The 21060-nt window shown below is 36.7% G+C and overlaps 1 protein-coding gene across 7 annotated transcripts in view; it reads right to left on the bottom strand.

The window, feature by feature from the left end:
• FBXL4 (F-box and leucine rich repeat protein 4) overlaps positions 1-21060 on the bottom strand; it is a 57868-nt gene that overhangs the window by 23607 nt on the left and 13201 nt on the right. For all 7 annotated transcript variants that reach the window (XM_083857174.1, XM_083857175.1, XM_083857169.1 and 4 more), the window contains exons 4-6: positions 17340-17685; positions 11232-11476; positions 2680-2893 (exon numbers count right to left, since the gene is read on the bottom strand). In XM_083857174.1, coding sequence (XP_083713300.1) covers positions 2680-2893; positions 11232-11476; positions 17340-17685 — 805 coding nt within the window. The remainder of the gene's footprint in view (positions 1-2679; positions 2894-11231; positions 11477-17339; positions 17686-21060) is intronic.

The following is a 21060-nucleotide window of genomic DNA, read 5'->3' as shown; positions in this document are numbered from 1 at the left end:
CATGTCCAAATCCACAACCAAAAGAAAAAATTGTACCATTTACCCAGATGTGCTCTAATACATGAAACTTGTGGTTTATTTTGCTGATTGCTTGGTTTAAGAAAAAAAGCAAGGCCACAAATTATTTAGGAAAGCAGGCTAAATGGAATGAACACTTTTTTTTTTTTTTTTTTTTTTTTGCTTTCTTCTTCTTGGGTTTTGAGACAGAATTTTTAACAGAACACCGAATCAGCTCTGTTCTTCTCACCTTCTTATTTTCTCATAATAAACACATACTTGTCAGTTTGCATTTTTTCTTAGTGGATTCACAGCCTCAGGTTCTTTTCACTGAACAGATCCAGTTGGCAACAATACAGTGCCAAGTTCTTGATTAATCATTAGCATTGTTCCTCTGCTCCTCAGAAGCTTCAACAATGAAGACAGTAGTAGAAATTTCACAAAAATCAAGAACACTAACAGCTCCTTGACAAGTTTTAGAGAAGTCTCAATCACTTCACAGTATGCTTGATCAATCTATCCTTTTTTGCATATAGCCAGCACTTAGTAACAAGCATTTCTGTATCAGCTGAAATGCTTAGTAACAAGCATTTCTGTATCAGCCTATTTTGTACAGATAACCAAGGAGTTGCACTAAGAGAAACTCATGTTGAGAAAGATAATGTTATTTCTACAAATCTGTGACTTTTGTAGTTCTAATGCTCTAACTCAAATCCTATGGCACGTCTTCATTCTTTCCCTTTTATTTTTTGACTTGTGATGCAAAATGTATATTGTTAAGTGGCTTCATATTAACAAGTAACACCCAAGCATCCTCTCCAATTTATCTATTTAAATTTAGAGAAATTTCTCTTCCCCTGTTTGTTAGGAACAGTGCCTTTTTTTCATACTTACGTATAAAATGTAAGCACAATCTTAAATAAACTCGATTATGAATGAATGTTCTTGCCAGCTACAAGCAGAGGCATGTCCATACACATGAAAGGCAGAAGTGAATCTTCACAATGTAAGGGCTTCAAAGTCAGGAAATATTTACCACCTACATTCAATCTAATTCCAAGCTCTGCTGAGCAAAGTGATAACAGAGGAATGACAGTTACCAATCACCTCAGAGTACATTTCATCTGCTGCACTACTACAAGCATGAAGTCTCAAACTTACTTACCTGAGTAGAATCAAGAAGATTCTAATCAATCAACAGTAAAAATAAACAAACAAACAAATAAATAAATCACTACCTCTGATACAATCATCTTTCCTGGATCTGAAAAAGCTTTGTGAATTAGAGCCAACAGTCAAAATGAAATAAAGTCATTTACCCAAGATTAACAGAAAGATTAGTGTTGTAGAAACAGAGTAGGTACACCCAAGGCACTAATACGGCTCCATTCGAAAAGAGGTAAGCAGAGTTCAATTTTCTTTTTGGTTTGAAGAAAATGATAATTGCTTCAAAATAGAGAGCAGCTACCACAATGTAACAAGTTAGTGAGGGGCACTGGCTTCATGGTGACTGCACACCCCACAGCAAACCCCACAGTAAGCACCACTCATGCCAGGTAGATTACCCTGTAATCTAACTACCTTGTGTTACCCACTCACCATTACAGACACCTTGCTGGAACCTGGGCACAAACAAACTTAGGGTTCACCAGATAAAGGACAACAAGATCCAACTAATTCTAACAGGTGTTGAACTGCTTAAGAATGCAATACAGTACTCTCAACTTCAGATGTCCCTTGCACATCTAGTTGACAGAACCTACTGTTCCAGCTTCATTCCTTTCATTACACTACAGATTAGAGCCCAAACAATCCAGTGTCACTGCCTGACTTCTGTGTACCACAAGCACAAGTAACACATACACAATCAAACTCTTCTTAAAATGCTGAAGCTAGGATTAGAAGCTAGGAAAAAAACTGCAGAGACATGGGTTTGCCTCTATATTGGCATAGTTTTTGCAACAACAGAAGTAGGGCAGCTTCCAGGTAAAGCAGGGTAGTAAGGTTGTAACACATGAGTAATGTAGTTACTGACAGGGAATGGAATTCTTCTGATTCAAACTGCTGAATTTATAAGGATACAACATTTGTAAAATGTAGCAAACTACATCAGACTTCTCAGCTGTAGCACACAAACACATTCCATCTTAGAGAGGAAATGTGTTACAGTAAGCAGTAACAACTCTGATTGTGCAATCAAGTAACTATGAAGTGATTTTTACATTGTAAATGAGAAGTTTTATAAAAAACTTGTGTTCTGTGTTCTCGCAAATATTGCTAATATACAAAGACTGTAGGAATCTAGTAATTAGCAAGTCATTTTGAAGGAGAGAATGTTGAGAATTAAAGTTACTTGATAATTTTACAATTGTATTTGCCAATACAGTTTGTCTAGAATACACTTCAAAATACAAGAAGGTCTTTACATTTGTAATTTTACCACATTGCTTAAAACAGTTGGTAGAAAGTCACCAACCTACCATGGAAGTTAAAACAGGCAGGCCAAAAGCTTTTTTAAAAATAAAAGACCATCCTGAGGGTTTTGAAACTATCTTTGGATTTTCTGAATTTATATTTAGAATTATAATTTACTTCTTCATCACTGAAAAAAACCCAAACCCCATACTAACTTTATCAGGACTGAAAATACTAATTGCAAAGGTGAAAAATAGCAGTTCCTACCTCCACTTTGGTTCTGTAGAGAATGAGACGCTTTAGGCCGCCCACTTTGGCTATGTGGTTGAAAGCCTGAGGTGGTATTTTATCACATGATGAGAGATTTAATTCCTGAAGATTTGGACACATTTCAGTGATGACCTCCAAGCATGTTTCATTGAGGAAATGGCCACAAGACAACTCAAGACGTACTAGTTCAGAGCCACAGACTTTCAGGAACCTGTAGAAGAGCCCCATGTTTTAAGTGAAAAATTAACATACTTTCAGGTGAGAGTCTGAATACCATCAAAATCTAACCACATAAACCAGGAAATAATTCCTTTCAACAAAGAAAAGACACTAGTCTTGAAAATTCTGTTTTGGAAGTTAGAACATACATTGTTCTTAATATTATCTGAGACAATGGAGCAAAGTAAAACTCTGATCATGTTTGAAAAACTTTTAAACAGTCAAAAGCCAATTTTTAAAATGGCTTACAAGTTTACACCAATAATTTTATATTTATTTCAGAAAAATCTGCAAATGTAAAAATGAGGTTAAACAAATATTTTTAAATGTATGATATATTCAGAAGTGTTTTAAGACTTTCAGCAAAAAATCTCATTCTTTTCATTAACAAGTCAGAATCAACACCAGCTAGCTGTTCTAGAACACAAATTCCTGAGGAATATTTGACTTTCACTGGAATTATAAAAAATCAATATATCATGACAAAAGACTGAAGATTTAGAAACTTATATGGTCTCTATATTTTGTTTTCCTGTCAGAGATCTCGTGTCAGAAACTCAAGCTCTTTTATCTCTAATCCAAGCTTTAACCAAAACCACTTAAACTTAGTTCCTTTCATTTCAAAGATAACCTTCAAACCATAAATTAAGCACTAGGCTTGTAAGATAGCTTGATATTTAGTAAGATAAAAAACCCCACACATTTGCCATGCCATTTTGATAGTTCCTCCAGTAGAAAAACTAGTTTCTTAAACTACAGGCTGTAATGAGTTCCCCATGTTACTTCCTAGGATAACGGAGCTGCTTGTGAAAGAGCATGAATTAGTTGCTCTTAGTAACTATTCTGATCTACTCTCTTACCAGTTCTATCCTACAAAAAAGTTCATGAAGACAAAGCAGCTTCAGGTTCTGACACTTCCACCATGAAGTCAGTATTACTTCTTGGGTTTAACTGATGTAATAGTAATGCCATACAGACACAAGGCTCCTGCTTGCACAAAAACCCCTATTGTTACAATGAAAGAGTTATTAGCTTTCCCAAGCATTTGTTCATGCTGAAGCTTAGGATGAAATTGCTGCTGGTCTTAGACGAAGACACATTCAGGGAGGCATTCCTCAAATGACACCAACTTGAAACGGCCCAAGACTTGAAATCCATCTTTCAAGATCCAAGCTTTCAAGCTGCCTCCTTTCCGTATTTTTTTCATTACTCACTCAAGTCATACTTGCCATTCATTATCCCATATTATTATACCTTTTTTTTATTCCTTTCACCTTGCATATTACATGGCCTTAGTGTGATTATGCAGATCCTAAGTAATACAGAGGGAAAAGGAGACTCCAGGGTGGCATCTCCATCCCTGGATGTTTCCAAGAGTCACCTGAAACCTTGACTGACCTGATCTAGCGCTGGGGACACTGGCACTTCAAGTGGGAGCTTGGAGTAGACGACCTTCAGAGGTCCCTAACATCCAACATTTCTATGAGCCTAAGCAAACAGAAACAAAGAGAGGGTCTGAGACATGAAAGGGGAGACATAAGCCCCAGAGCCACAGGAGTTCTGTCATGTATGGTCATCACGTCTACTCCTCCACTGTTTTTTTCTAACGCTGCAGTCTCTATTTAGAATCTATCTTAGCTTTTAAAGACAGAGTTTAATCAAGCACCAAGCAGTTTCCATACTGGATACAGTGAATTCACAGAGACTGGTAAGCCTTCCTATGGGAATATCAGAGCTCAAATGACACGACAATTCACAACAATTAACATCGGGTATTTAAACATTTAAGTGCTATTTCAGACTAGCAATAGAGTTCAACACTGTTATGGAGAAAGGATGGAAATCCCTTGGAAATCAGAGTAGAGATATATGGATACATTGCTGATTACCAATTAGCCAATTCCTCTATTTAATGAGTGCTTTTGCAATACATTCACACAGCTTCTTTCATCAACAAATTATCAGGTTTGTTTGAATGATGGTATTTTCCATAAAACTTTGTCAGTCACCACTTATTATACCTCTAGCTTTTAATTTGTTAACAAATAAATATTTTATGAATTACTCCATTACAATAATGGATGTTAGTTTAACTGCCATATAATTTAACAGGGCTTGGCTGTTATAAATGTTAGTAGCGATCAATGCTTTTCTCTTTCTAGGGCTATTAAAAGTTAACATTACCAGGTCAGGGAAACACTCAGTTAACCCCCTAGACTTGGAGAAGAACTCCAGGCTCACCAGCTTAAGAAGTTATTATCCTCATAACATTTTATTTAAACTCATTACATTTGAAACATACAGGTAGAGACCAAATACAGTGACAGCAACAAGCATTGCCCTTCATGGCTTTGTTGGAAAATGCTATTTAGGAGACACGGAACAGAGACAAAAGGGGGATAAGGTACATGCAACAGCAGAGTACCAGAATGAGCAGACATGCATGTAGGAAAGAGAGGAACAGGAACAGAAGGATGAATCTGAGGAAGCCGCCAACCAGCACAGGGCAGAGAACACTGGGCAGAAGTGCACAGAGCTCTGAGTGACGGGGACACCACAACCTTTGTTTGCATTGAACAGACTGCTCAGGATAGAGGTTTTTGCTGCTGTCTTTCTACATGAATCCCCACACAGAGCCATATGGCAAAGCAGAATATGAGTTCTCGTGCTTTCAAAACAAATGCGGCATGGTCTTTATACTTCTGAGACTTAACAATCTCTGAGTGACTGGCTTGATTTAGCTAATCTGAAAACAAACAACACCCAAAAAAGCACCTTCTACCCAAATCAAAATTTCTTCACCTTTCTTCACATACCTCTCCTTTAATCCCTGAGGACTGACTGGTTCCTGCTCTGTCTCTTCTCTGTTCTGCAGTCATCTGTCCCTTTAGTTTTGTTTTTATTATCAATATTTTATACATCTCTGAAGTGATTTTTCTTCATCCCTTAATGTTCGCTATAAAATATGACTGAACAACCTAGGATAATGTGAACATGTACACTTCTTTTGCTAGATACTGGATACCTTTCCCCTTGAAGTTTATCTTCACTCTAGACAGCAGTATTAGTTGTTAGGGCCTTTTAGTTGTTCAGTTTCAGTTTTTTCTGGTTTTTGGTTTGGTTTTTGGAGGGGGAAGAGGGGTCCTGTTTTGTTTTTTTCTAGGGGGGGAGGGGATTGGTTTTTTAAATCAAAAAAGGAATCTCACTTTTCATCACTTTCTGCCTACTTTCAAGAACTGCTGCTTATTTTTAACCCCTTCACCTTTTGGGGAGTAAGTCCTAATGAAGTTTTTCTGAAATATCAGATATATCTATTAGCAGGCAGGACAATACTTGCTTATGGTGATGTTAAACCCATCATGGTCACAGGGTCACTTAGCCCACTAACATCCAATCTTGTAATTCATGTGTACATCATAAGCATACCTCATGATCCAAAATTAAAATCCAAGGTACAAGAGGTAGTACTCTTCACGTCAGAATGTAAGACCTCCCAAACAAAATTTTCAAAATATCTTTAGACACGTGCCTATACAGGTACTAAACACATCACATATGCTCCAATGGTTTCTGGTGGAACTGCACTGGCTACAGAATTTACACTTAGCCTAATGATCGTCACTTACTCTATATTCACCAGTTCAAAATTACTAAAGACCTTACAACAAACAGGAATCACAGTCCTGTTCTATTTCATCTATTCATCCTCCCTAAATGCAATTAGCTACATAGTTTTATACTTCTTTAGTGCAATTAACACAACAGTTTTCTATTGTGCTTATTTTACCAAATCTTTTTCCAATTATAATCTTCAGTACTGATTTTATACTCATTGACATATATTTAAATTTGGTATCCAAGAGAGAGAGTGAAAAAGGGAAGCAACTTCTATTTATGAACAACACAGGGTTGGACAGAATTCTTTTTCTTTAGCACCTTCCCTTGTAGTGTTATCTTACATTAGCATCCACGTTAGGGACATCACCTCTGTTACTTGACAGATAGAATATTGCCCCATTTGCCAGGCCTTCCTTGGTGTAAGTCTCCTAGAATCAGTTTTTCATAGAAACAACCATTTCTGTCTGCTTCAACCCAACTACATGCTCCCTCCAGCTACTCAGGTCTCCTGTTTCCAGAGCCTGCCATCAAACAAGCAAAATGTCAAAACCCACCTGGATTTCATTCTTCCTCATTTCACTTGCTCTCTTTCTTACTTGGTTCTATCTTTATGATTACTTGCACAAACTCACAGAGGACTTTCTGCCTTACAATTATAGTCTTGCGTTTAATAAAATGGTTTGTGGAATTCCATTTTAATATCCTTCTTAAAGACATGTTCGTATATTTTTAAATTCACAGTGATGTTTTTCCTTAACAGACTGCTACCTTACCTGACAGCAGCAGCACTTAGCACGGGTAATTGTAACAGAAGTGTTAGGGTTGGTGTGAGTGGAGAACAACTGGGTACACAGAGGTGCAGAAGCACAAGAAAGAACAAATGGCAACACAAGGGCTGGAACAGAGCTGTGTGTTGGTGGAAATCAGATTAGCAGGTCACTGACATCCTTGAACACTTGTGCAGGCAGTTTCTCAGGGTACATGGATTAGGAGATGAAGGACAGGAGCAGTACAGGATGGTGAGACCACATGCCAGACAAACTGATTTGGACACACATTTTGGTTCTCTTGGCGCATGCAAGTATTCATTCTTGAGACTTTGTAAGGTAATTTGGTTTTTAAATTAAGCAATTCTCCCTTCATCTAGCTATTCTAAATGGTACAATGTTATTTTCTACTCTAGCGTGTATTACACCTCCTTTTTGGTAAGCAAATCCTAAAACATGGCATGTAAGTAAGTAGAATATCAAGTACCTGATCGTGTGCTTTTCTCAACACAGAATAACTATTTCAAGAAAAACATGCAAAACAAACGTTATAAACACTTTCAGTTACAGCCAGCCCTAGGTTTACTAAAAATTATCTGGAAATTGAAGCGAGAGACAGGCCTGATTGTTAAACTCAGAATTCCTGTAAAGTCACAGATTACTCCTATTTTCTGTGACTGTTTGGTGCATATTTCAGTAATTTCTCTGACCCTCCTGCTAGCCTGACTTCTAGCAAAGCCTCACCAAATAGACATTGTCAAAACTTCTACTAAGGCAATGAAAGTCTTCAAACGTGAACAACAGCAAAACTGTTAAAGAAATATTCCTGGATGTGCTTGCCATGCAAATACTGCATCACTAACCTGAAAATAAAACACTATTAATTCATTTTCACAGTGTAAAATGTCAGATGTAAATAAAAATTCTAATTCCTCAGACATTTAAAGCAAGAGAGTTTAAACAAGTTAATGACATTATCAGTGATCCAAGGAAATCTGCATGCAGAACTCCGTTTTTAAACTGTCATTGTCCTTGAGCTGTTTAAACCTCAGAGCATTTATTCAGCATCTCAATATTTAGTACTGCTCCAATCAACTCCCCTCACTCTTCCTATATAGGTCCTACCCTCCCACACTGATATTTCCCCCTGGCATGAACAGATTCACCAGACCTCCAAAGCCAAGAGAAATGCAGTGCTGCTTATGTAATGCTTGCTGTGAAATCTTTTTCCAGGCTCCTGAGACTGCTCAGATACTCCTTTCACCTTTTTGTACACTTTTAGTTCAATCTAATATAAAGTTTAGTTAATTTATATTATATGCTGAAATGAAGAATTTATGATAGTAATTTTTAGCCCTAAGGAGTAGATGTTATCAATAAGTTAAAATACCTTCAGCTTTGCCTCAGGATGTTCATATGCCTGAAGCATTCTCTCTTCTCATGATAATACATCATTTGCTCCAGTCACATTTCCTAAAATTACTTTTAACTTCTTTTCACGTTAATACATTTTGAAGAAAATATGTATTTCCAATAATTTCCTAGTATTTTCAATCATTTCATGCATATATGAACATTTTAAAATTACAAATTTATATAAGCTACTACTTCTAAGACTGTTGTAAGAAATAACAGATTAAAACATTTTTGAAAGGTATTTTCCCAAATTATATTTAAGCAAGAGTAGCATTTAAACATACCCTGACTTATAGAAATCAGAACTTAAACTGTACAACTGTAAGACTCAAACCAACTCTACGGGTTTGAATTCAACACTGCCAACTGTAACTCCAAATGCTGAGAAAAATACAAAAATACATGTGCCTTGGTTTTGGACAAAAGGAAAAATGGTGTGAGTTCTTGATTATGTGTCCTGGATGCTGTAATATTCCTCGAGTGGAGGTATCTTAATGACAACCAGGGCAATGGAACTAAAGAATTTACTGACAGATTTATCTGTCAAGGAACAGTATCTCATACCAGGAAGCTCCGTTTTCAACAAGAGTTAGATAATGCTTTTGAAAAGCAAATCTTGTTCTAATGAGTCTCCTCTATTAGTAGATACTTTCATAGCAAATGAGCAGCAACTTTTCCTCTCCTGGACACCAGCAAATTTGACAAACACACTGATGAAGACTATCAAAAGAAAAACTTGTGTTTGAGATTTCTTTAGAAAAGACCTTTACAGAATTGCAAAATTATTTCTGCAATAGAAAAAAGTTTAAAACCAGACCGAGTTACAGTGGAGATTTTTTTTTCAGAAGGGGAAATGATAAGCACAGTTTAGACATGTAAATTATTTAGCCTATAACTTTGCTTCTAAAATTTAAGATTGAACTGCATCTCCCTTTCCCAGACTGCAGCCATCTCTTCCAAGAAACACTTTTTTCTAAAACTAAGATAATTTCAGAATTTCAAAAATGTCAGGTTTTTTTCCCATTTGTTACAAATAAATATAATCCCTTATAAGAAATACAATGAAAACGTTTACTTGCAGATTATTAATAGACAATAAATATTTATTATTTAAAAACATTGTAAATACATAAATGTCACTAGTAGTTCAGTACTGAAGAAAAAAAAATTAGTAATAATAAAGTAATTTTCAACTAACTCGAAGTCAGAAATGTCAGAACTGTAAAGTTTGTGAGTCTCTGAATCTGGCAATAATTTATTCCAAGCCTACAAAAATTTTTAGCAGTACTGTATACTAAAAAAAAACAAACCATGAAAATGAAAAAAAGTTGCCACAAAGATTCACATATGTTCATTTTTCAAAGGACAGGTTTAATAGCTAAGGATCAGAAAGTATGCTCTTCATGATTTCAGAATTGAATTCTCAATTAAAGCTTGCATATCTATCCTCTGCATAAAGTACCTAACATGAAATCCAAATTTAGGAGAAAATTTTGTATCCAATTCAACAACCAGCCAATGTCTATTTTCTTTTTCTAGCAATAAGTACAAAAAAGGCATAGGATTCTTGCATTATACTGGAGGGTCTGGAAAAACACAACATTCCCATCCTGACAAAGTATTTCTTCAAAATATTTTACTTCCTCAGGTAAGGAACTTAGGCACGAAAGGAAATAAAATGTCTGCATACTTGAGTTAACCTTTTTATTAAGAAAACAAATAAGAGTTAGGACAACTTTCTCAAATATATTAAACATTTCTGTTTCTTATCAGTCAATTTCTGCTTTCACCTGCCATTGCTGATTACCCCTTAGTGGAAGCAGCAACTTTTGCTTAAATGAAATGCATTGATAGAAGCTGTTTAAGTAATGCAAATGAGCAAAGAAGCAAGAAATGATATCTTAAAAAAACAGAGAACATGGCTGTTATACAGAGAAGAATCCCTGCAAATTCGCTATTTTAATGACCTACACCACAGTCATATTTTCAACTCATTGGAATATGCACATGCAACCCCCCTGTTTTCCAACAGGGCTAATGTTTTAAATCATTTTTATGAAAATATTTGCATTTACATTGGACTCCAGTGATTACTTGGCTCATACCATGTGAGCATGCAATCAGTTTATTACTGCAGCCATTCTAATACAGTCCTACTGATGACTCATCTGTACAAAGAACAACCACAAACATTTTCCTTGCTAGATGGATTTTTGATAGCTCAGTTCTAGCAGAGTGTTTTAGAAGCCCAGAAGAAAGCAAAACACTTCTCCCCCTGGAAGAAGCCTTTCAGTCACAGGCAGCTTGGAACATGCAGATTCTGCAGACTGCTATGGACTTCTGCTGCTATATTAGTATCTCCTACTGTTTTAGCTGTTCCTTTTTTCTACATCGTAACAATCACACCCTTTAGAGTAAATCCAAGACACCTTTTGCCTTTTAATAAAGTTTCAAGTATTTAGTGAAACTACCATGCAGCAGCTCTGCAAACAGAGCTTGTCAAAACATTGCTGTACATTTAACACTGACCTGCTAAATCCAGAAACAGAGATGGCTCCCCTGTTTCCAGTCCAAGATAAATTCAGCCACTGGATGAGAGTGCAGCGAGACTGTAGGTACTCCAGGGATGTGTCATTAATCCTCGCCCAGTAAGGTTGTAAACTGAGATGAATGTACTGTAGAGGATCGCAGCAATGTTGATACAGTAGCTTACAAGTTTGTGATAGTCTACACAGGTCTGGTACTGTAAGGTGACTCAAAATCAACTGGATGAGCTGTATTAAAAACAGGGAAAAAAAAGTCACAGATGGCCATACAGCACTTAAAACGTTAAGGGGAAACTGCAAAGGAATAAGAAAATATGTTCTAACATCAAAGAAAGTAAAACCTTTCTACTTAAAAGTAACTTCTCAAATAAATCAATTAACTATTAAATAGAACTGCACTGCCTTCTCAATTTGACAACATGCTAAACAAGAAAGGAAAAAGCAGATCAGCATATGAAAGCGACAGGAAGCTTTCAAATCAGAAGTTTCTTTACCCATGCTAATTTAAACAGTGATATATATGTAAACACTATGTTTATATATTTCCTTTCACTAAGTCTGCTCTTTCATTTAACAGAACACAGAACTGGCATCCTTTTCCTTGTCTGTATTTGGTATTTAAGATAGGAGGTATTTGAAAAGTACATGGAAAAACCATACCATGTCCCAGTTTCCCCACACCCTGAAACAATTTCAGATTTATTCCTCTTCTTCCTGCTTTAAAAATCAGTGTTTTGTCTTCTATCTTATATCCTCTCATCTGGACTTTGTAACCAGGTAAAAAATTCAACATAATCAGATCTCCTCTTACAATCTCTTCCTTGCTGTAATACTTTGAGAGCATTTTTGTTCTATACCAGAGTCAAATCTAAAAGGCAAAACCCCTTTTTAACTGTATCAGTTGAATCATCTCAGCTTCAGGGTAATCACCAGCCTTTCTGGTGGTGCAGTACTGTAACAATTTTTGTAATAACTTACGTCACACTCAGAAACTAAGAAATATCCCTCCTCTCCTATTGCACTCTGCTTTCCTTTCCAAGGAAAGACCAACACGCACACAGACACAAATACTTGCTTTAGGAAATAACAAAAACGCCCAACAAAATAAATAAATCTCCTTTAGCTTAGGAACTGAGAGGAAATGCACTTGAAAAATGAAATCTAAAAATTAATGTTTACTTTACCAGAGCTGTCTCTAGCAGATATAAGTACCTGCACTCAAGTTATATAACTTAAATTGACTGTTTTCAAGCAGAGTGGGAAACAGTCACTTGAAATGAACCAGTGTAAATTAAAAAAACCACAACTCACAAATCAACTTAAACAGAAGAGAATCCTGTGGTCCTTTCAAAATACCAACATGTTTCATTTTAATGTCTAAGAAGGATTCATAAGGCAAATCCACCAAAAATCAGAATAAAATCCGTGATGTAAAATGAAAATGGTGCTTTTTGTGAGATCCAAACAGATTGTACTTCCAATGCATCACTTTATTATGCAGCTACTTTCCACCTCCCCTCTTCCCCCCTTCATTTTTGGAACAACAAAACAATTCAACTTCCTGCAAAATGGAAAATGTTACTTCCTACTCAGCTCCAGATTTAGTATTTAGATTTCCAACAAGATCTACGTATCTTAAAAAAATTTAGTTCAAGTCCAATGCAAAAATACAGTGTTTGATATACCCCAGTTTCCATCATGCTTGGTTTCAAGCCTTTCATCTTCTCCCTGCTTGTCCTTTGCCCTAAAAACAGCCCAGGATTTTGTCTCTGCAGGTGTCTGGAATTCAGACTGATGCAGAGGACCAACACAGACATATCAATGTAACAGCATATATATATATATAATACATGCGCACATATAATAACTGCAGTTATATTATAATCAGCAAAGTTTGCACCCAACTGACATTTAGAAGTCTGCTGACATTTTGAAACCTAAAATATCCAAAATAACTAGGAGCTAACAAAGACATAATCCCAAGTTAGTATCTTGATTTTTGCAAACTTTCAACTAATCCACACTATGCAAGTCAGCTAAATATCTGTTTTATTAATGCCTTTTCCCTCAGATTTCTCTCCCACGGTTACTTACTAAGTTTTCTAGAGCTGAAAGCTCAGTAGAGGCTGCACAATTAGCAGAATTTATGTCTACAATTAATGTGACAATGTCTGATAAAAGCAGAGTAATACAAATTTTCCTCAGTGAGAAAAAAGTTATTTTGTAGCTTCTGAGCAACACAGAATGGTGAGTGAAACTATAAATGACTGAACAATGTCTATTTACACTAATTGATGACTTCAATGAGTATTTTGTAAAACACAGGATGTCTTTCCACACCTGAGATGAAATCCCCCATGTCTCAATCAAAAAAATCCATATTTATTTTTTACTGAAATTGTGCTACTTCATAATATATAGAAGGAAAACATACAAGGAAATGCCACTCCTATGATATTATGTTATAAAGTGCTTTTTTCCTGGCTTTTGATTAAACAAAGATAACAGGTTCAAGACGTACAGGACAATAACCATTAATCACCATTAGCCTGGAGTCTGGTGTCTGTCAGGAACACTCTTTTTGTGTCTGTGTACCCTAGCATAAAGTATAATTTGATATCATAATGAGTATGTGACATGATGTGCTGTACTGTGCTACGCTGTGTTTGTGGTGATTCCGAGAATGCCACAGAACTGAGTATCTGCGTTGAAAGCTAATATCATAATGCAGTTTCTCACAAACAACTATTTTTACTGTGATTTTATGAAAAATGATGACAATCGTTATTATTTCACACTTTCTTATAAATCAATCAGTAAAAACAGAGTTTATTGGAAAGAACAATAGAAAGAGGAAATCAAAATATAAATTATACAACACTGATTGCCTCTTTAGGCTGTTATAGACTAAAAGACTTCCTCTCCCATTTCCAGGGAAAACATGGCACATGCCAGCTCAAAACGCATGGTGAGATCAATGCCCACTACAATGAACACCTCCAAAACCAGAAAGTCTCCAAATCATAATTCCCCACAATTCAACAAACAGATGGACACAAAATCACTGTGTGCTGAACACAAAAAGGATCCTGATTCCCACCCAATCCATATTTTTAAGATCATGGTAGTCCTTGATTGCAGCATCTCACACACAGACATACTTTTTGAACTACCAAATAAAAACATAACATCTTAAAACCAAACCAAAAACCCCCCAATCCCCCCCCCCAAAAAAAAAACAAAAAAAAAAAAGGGGCAGGAGCTTCTCCACCCACTGCAAAGTTTGCTTATAAGCCCAGACAGAACTTCCACTCCTCAGTACAGAGGGAAAAACTTTACCAGTGATGCAGTTTCTAACAATACTTATTGAAACAAAAGTATTTTTCGCTTTTTAAGCTTTTTTGCTGAAAAACAGCAAGGAACAACCTTTTGTACCTACTAAAATACTTTCTGTGGCTAGAGCCACCATAATGTACATACAACTTAATTTCATCAGAAGAAAATGTCTGGATGTTAGTCAAACCTACAATATCCATACTTTCCACAAATCTCCTTTGTCCGTAGAGTTCACAGCGCAGCAAACCATTCCTAATGCCATTTTGAGAAACAACACACTCTATGAAAGGACAGCCTATGAACTTTCAGAAATACAACAAAGGCAAAGCAAAAAGGCTGGAGGAACTGCTGCCTACTTCGCAAAACCCACTCAGCTTGAATATTTTGTGAATTACAGAGGGTAGTATGAAAAAGCTTCAAACAGTTCAAATAAGGAATAGGCATGTTCATGAAAACTTAGGACAGTTACACATTGACTGTCAATATACATCTACAATTTTTCATGTAATGCATCAACCGAAACCGGAAGGAGTCAGCAATTGCCCTACTTCCCCCACAGTTTGAACGCTTCCCATAAAAATCTGACATTTTTCAGTCTTAAATACAGCATGCAGAGTACTGTTTCCAGATCCAATGTCATAAAAACTGTCACACTACCAAGTACAACATTTTTGTTGTTCCGATGCCCAACCCTTCCAGCTGGACTAGAAAGTAGGAAACTGGGATTTCTGCTGTCACAAAACCAGTACAGAAATAGTCTTTTACAGTTTTCTGATGAATATTCCACCCATATTTTCAGTTTCTTTAAATCAAAGCAGAAGGAAAAAAATGTTCTTGGTATTGACAGACCATATAAATTTATTCATGAAACCAAACACGTTAAAAATGGATAAAAAAGGAAGCTGGTAGACAAACAGAAGAGCAGAAAAACACAATGAAGACATGGAGATAGAAGTTCATAGGAGTAACAAAACTACACAAATACTTCCTAAATTAAAATTTTAATATATGTAATCAACCATTTATGGCTTGATTCAATGATCTTGGAGGTATTTTTCAACCTTCATGATTCTATGATCATGTGGAACAGAAAAGAGATTATTCAGCCTCTGATATTCTAGTATACTACAAATGAATTTATCCAGCCTTTTCAAACAAGAAAAATTCCTACATTTAAATGAAGTTTTATCTACAATTAATTTCCTTGAATTACTAAAATCAACATGTTTTCAAACTTTCAAACAATTATGCGAAGTACTTTCTTTACATCACTACTGCTATGCAAGCATCAACAGTAAAATATATTAAACACCATGTGTACTGCAGGGAAAAACAAACTAACTAACAACCAAACACCTAACTCATTATAAAGTTAGTATTCTCATTTGTTATTCCACTGCATCAACAACAACAAAAAAAACCCCCAAACCAAACTCAAGAGGTTTGGTTACAAGAGAAGTTTCAAGAGAAGATAGTAAAAGTTGTTACATTCTCTTTCTTTCTCTTTTCTCTTTACAAGCACAGCAAACTTCTGCAGGCTGCTAGGGCACATGGTCACCCAACCATGGCCTTCATGTGTCAAACTGAGGTACTTAGAGTCAAAAGATGTGGTAAAACCAAAACTCTATTTGATTAGATCAGGTATTTCTGCGAGCACTCTTCCATCCATGGCAGCACCTCGCCACACACACTCCCTTTGAAAAGCGAGTCTGGTTCAAGCCGCAAGCACTCTGAGCATTTGCTGAGTTACCACAGTGAATGAACAGTTGCTGCCTCTGCCAGATTGCAGCACACTGAAAAGCAGGAATAATCTTGTCTCTGCCCAAGTCCGAAGGTCTGACCGGCAAGTAAAGGCTCCTTTCCATGATGTGCCAACAGTTTATTTCAGGAGAGGTGAAGATAATTGTTTCTGGTCTCAATTCTTACTCCCATCAGGATACCAGCCTTCATAAACAGCTGCCCACCACTGAGAACTGCCTGGCCTGCACATGGTATTCAGCAATCACACTCCACAATTTCATTACACTGGAAATTAGAAGAAAATACTCATCTACAGACTCTGAGCACACTTGCAACCATCGTGCTGCCAGGGGATCTGTAAGGACTTTATTCACAACTGTTTTCTGTGCTAATGACAGAATAAAAAGTAGCAAGCATAAATAGTAGACAGTGTGCAGAAGTCCAGCTATAAGATATTTTACCTGCACCACAATTCAAAATTCAGCTGTATGGGAAAAGTTCATCTATTATTATTATTATTATTATTTAATAATAATAGAAAAATATGGCACTTTCAAGAAGAAAGCTAAGTTTTTTAAGAGAGAAAACAGGAAAACAAACTTTTGGCCTATTGCAAACTCTTTCCACTTCCAGATGTTGCCTGAATCTCTTCGTATCTCTTCTGTATCTTTTCTTTGTCAAGCATGAGGACTAAAAATATACTGGAAAACTGCTAAAAGCTTCTAAGTTCTAAAGCTGGAAATGCAAGGCTAGAACAACTGGTGTAAAAACTGTGTGTGAATGCACAGATTCTTGAAAAGTACGAGTGCAATAACTATGCAAATATCTAACATTCACCCACGGAAGCAGACAGACTTGCAGAATTCAGGCACACCTATACAGTAAATGCAGGAGATTCACAAGGAATGCAAGGAGCTAACTGAGAAAAACCAACAATCCCGACCAGCACCCTGTAAAGGACCTTTGCACCCTTAATGATCAAGAAAATGATTGAGCATAAAAATGCTTTTCTTACCTCATAAGGCAGTTTATCAAAATATCCATTAGTTGGCCATTCCCTGAGGGCAACAATGCTGAACTGTTTATTAAGGGTGTCCATTCCACAGGCAAATTTTTCTTCATCCTCATCTTCATCTATATCATTCATATCAATCATTGAAGTCTTAAGTGAAAGCACAGGCCTCTCTTTCACACCATGTAGAACCACTGCATCCAATTCAGTGTAATAGTCCAGAAGAGAGCTGTTCACTTCCAGTCGGATTAAGTTTGTGGGAAAGTTTATCTGTTTGATACAAGGTGTGAACTGCCGAGCCTGAGGACCATTCACCTTGGTAGGTGCCTCAGACCAAAGTATTTCCCATCTGTGAAAAAAAAGAAAAAAAAAAAAAGAAAAAAAAAAAAAAAGACACGTACAGTACAGGAATTAAAATGAAAGTTACTAAAGCAATTCCTGAGCACAGTAAGAGGGCAACACAGAAGTATTTAACAAGCAAGAAAAATGGCTGAAAAGATGATTTATGAAACTTACGTTTTCCCTAGATTCGATAAACATCCTATGGATGAATTTAACAGGACAGACTAATTCAGGACCTTAGCATTCCTTCTCTGCATTGCTGAATAACAAAACAAGCTGTAGACTCAGTCATTTGTGTTAGTGTTATCTGGGCCCAAGTTTTGCTAACATCTCATAGGTAAGGTAATCAAAACAAATGGATTGCTGATGTCTTCACAACGATGGCATGTTAGTGTAAGTACACAAGAAACAGTCTTGCCATGTAACCCAAAGAGTCATCTGACCTCTTATTTCCTACAAAACAAAAGAAAAATACTTCTACCACTCAAGACTCTTTAATATCAAGCCTGTCCAAATTACAGTATTACAAATTACTAAAAAAAAATTTACTTTTTTTATCTGCCTAGGCAAACAAGATGTTCCTTTTAGAACTAATTCACTGACAAAGTAGCAAAGAAAGTAGAAACTTCAAGTTATTTTTGAAAGGGTCCTTTGCAAAAGATGTCAGAATTTCCAAACTGCTGAACTGAAAATCCTTTCTCCTCTTTGGTCCAGTGACAGACAGAAGTCCAGGGCATGCACAGAGCTACCATACCTACATCCTTACTTTTACACACAGACCCAAAATCTCCTCCACTAAGTGACAAGGAAACCTGCTGCCAACTGAATAATCTGAAGGATCCAAGTCTTACATTCCTTAGATCTGCAGCACTCCCTAACTTGCCTAAAAGCCTGAAAACAGAAACATTCTTTTTCATCTGCATGGGTCCTCACTCAGTGAATGGAGATCCTTCAGTCTCTTATGTCCATGTTTTTCCTCCTTCAAGTCTAGTTAATTCCTAAAGAAGAAAGCCTCTAGCAGTTACTACTGCTACTCCCTTTGACAATATGCTCACCTTGATACTAATCCAGACACTTCCACATGTATGCCATCCACTGCTGAAAACCCTAGCCCCAGACTTCTTGTCCTGTCACATGAATCTCTGAAGCACTCTATCTGTTCCCCAGCACATCAGCACCTTGGCTTTCCCTACCAGACACCACTTCTTTGAACTTACAAGTATTGCTTAACACTGGTATCTACCACAGAACACTTGTGGGGATAAGAGGGGAAATATTAATTGGAAAATAAAATCAATCATGTTTTACTTTCAGAACCAAATACTTAAACTCTTTCCACCATAACAAAAAGTAATTTTTTTCATTAAAACATTGCACACAGCGTAAGGTTTAGAAGTTTGATATTTGCTAGTAGGAAAATTAAGAAAATTAATCCATACTGGCTGAAACTTCCCTTTCACAATGGACAAGTGAGCACAGATATATTTTCCTATCCTACATCATGCTGCTCTCCAAGTACCTTATAGTAGAACGGGAGACTTGCAGAACTCTTATGCCCAAAGGAAAAAAAACCCACCAAAAACATTATGAACTAAAAACAAACATACAAGAGTAGAGAGCATATGGCACATCATAGTACTAACACAGGAGAGTGAACGGCTCTACCCTAAAATTAAGTTTTCTTAAGAGAGACATAGTATTAAGAAACGATTTGATTAATTTACAAAATGAATGTCAACTCATGGCAAAGTAACAGCTGCAGTCCCACTGTCACATCCTCTCACACAGGTCGATTCTCTAAGCAAATACTTAGTGCTGGCAAGGCACATGACCTTCCTTGAACACATCCAGATCACCACCTGACATTTTGCTTAGACACTTCCATGTACCCATTCAAAGTATCCTTAGGGAAACTCAAGGCTGTTTTTTTCACTAATCTAACACACATTGGACCATCAACTTTTAGCAGAATGTGTCGGTTATTGACTTCTCCTTTAGGACCCTGGAGAGAGGATTATCTAGCAGCAGCAGAGCTCTGAAAAAAAATAATGCATCTGGAGATCTGGGCTCATCAAATTTCAGTGCAATAACTAGCTCCAGCAACCAGTAGCCCATTTCCAGTCATTGTAATAAACTAGAGAAAATGAAAGACACGTAGCATGACTCCACAATCTTGTGAAGCTCCGCACTGCATACTAAATGCTGATGAACAACAAAACCAGTGACAATTTTCCACTGTCCTTGTCATACTGTTTACTTTTCATCAACAGCCTACCAATCTAACTTCAAAGGAGTTAGCTCTTGGTTTATCTGGAAAACCTCAAGTCTATCAGGTTGATTTGATGATGTCCTCTGCCTTGGTGGCAGCATACACAAGAGCAGGCAATAGCAATAGCTCTGAGTCAGGGCTGGTAAATCTTTCCCATGTGTAGACACAGTAAATCCTTCCCATGCTCTTAACTCATTACTACAAGTGGAAATGATCTCTTCCTCTAGGATCACCACTGTGATATTTAAACAGGCTGCATGTAATCAGAATGGGAGTGAAGAACTCGCATCAAGATCAAAAAAGTCTAAATTTCCAAGAGGCTTCAGCAAGAATTTCATTCTTCTATTCTGGAACATTGGTTTTTATGGAAATCCACTTAAAAATCTTTCACAATAAAGGCATTTTTACAGTCAGTCCTGGTTTGAGGATATGTATCAATATCAGTTTTCCTAAGAAGGTTGCCTGCATCTGTTTCAAGATTACAATGCTCAATAAACTATTTAACCCAAAACAAAGAGAAACCAAATCCAAATAAATACTTTTAAAGAAGTCAAAGGATTTCTGCCTGCTCCACAACCCGAGTTCATTAGGTAGCTCTCAAAAAATCAAGTAGAATCAAATGAATTCGGGTAGTACATTGTTTGTTCTCCAGTCTTGCAGATATATAGTAACAGCTGATCAAAGATGTCACAATGAGAAAGCTTTGATGAGAAGGTTTCATCAGCAATGTGCTAGAAATCCTCAGTCTTTCCAGCAAGGGGTGCCAAGCAAAGCCTGAGTATGAGTCAGCAACATCTGTATTATTTTCTCTAGTGACTGAAGAAAAGGAGGACATTAAGCAAGTTTCTCCACTCAGCCATTCACTCGTGGACTCAGTTTTCCCATTAAATATCTGTCTCATGAAGACAGACAGGAACTCCATTTTCTCTGACACTAAACACTCCATACACCTATGTGGTAAAAAATAACAGTAATAAAAAAAGTCCCATTCCTCTTCCTCCACTACAAAGGAAAACACAGTCTGGTGATTTCTAGGCTGAGAATCATACTTGTAGGGTCAACTGTGTCAAATGATGGTACATATTCAAAGCTTGCCTCCTTTTTTGTTGACCT

Source organism: Zosterops lateralis, assembly GCF_965231275.1.
Source record: "Zosterops lateralis genome assembly, chromosome: 3".
NCBI lineage: Eukaryota > Metazoa > Chordata > Aves > Passeriformes > Zosteropidae > Zosterops > Zosterops lateralis.
This window is presented reverse-complemented; position numbering and strand designations above follow the sequence as displayed.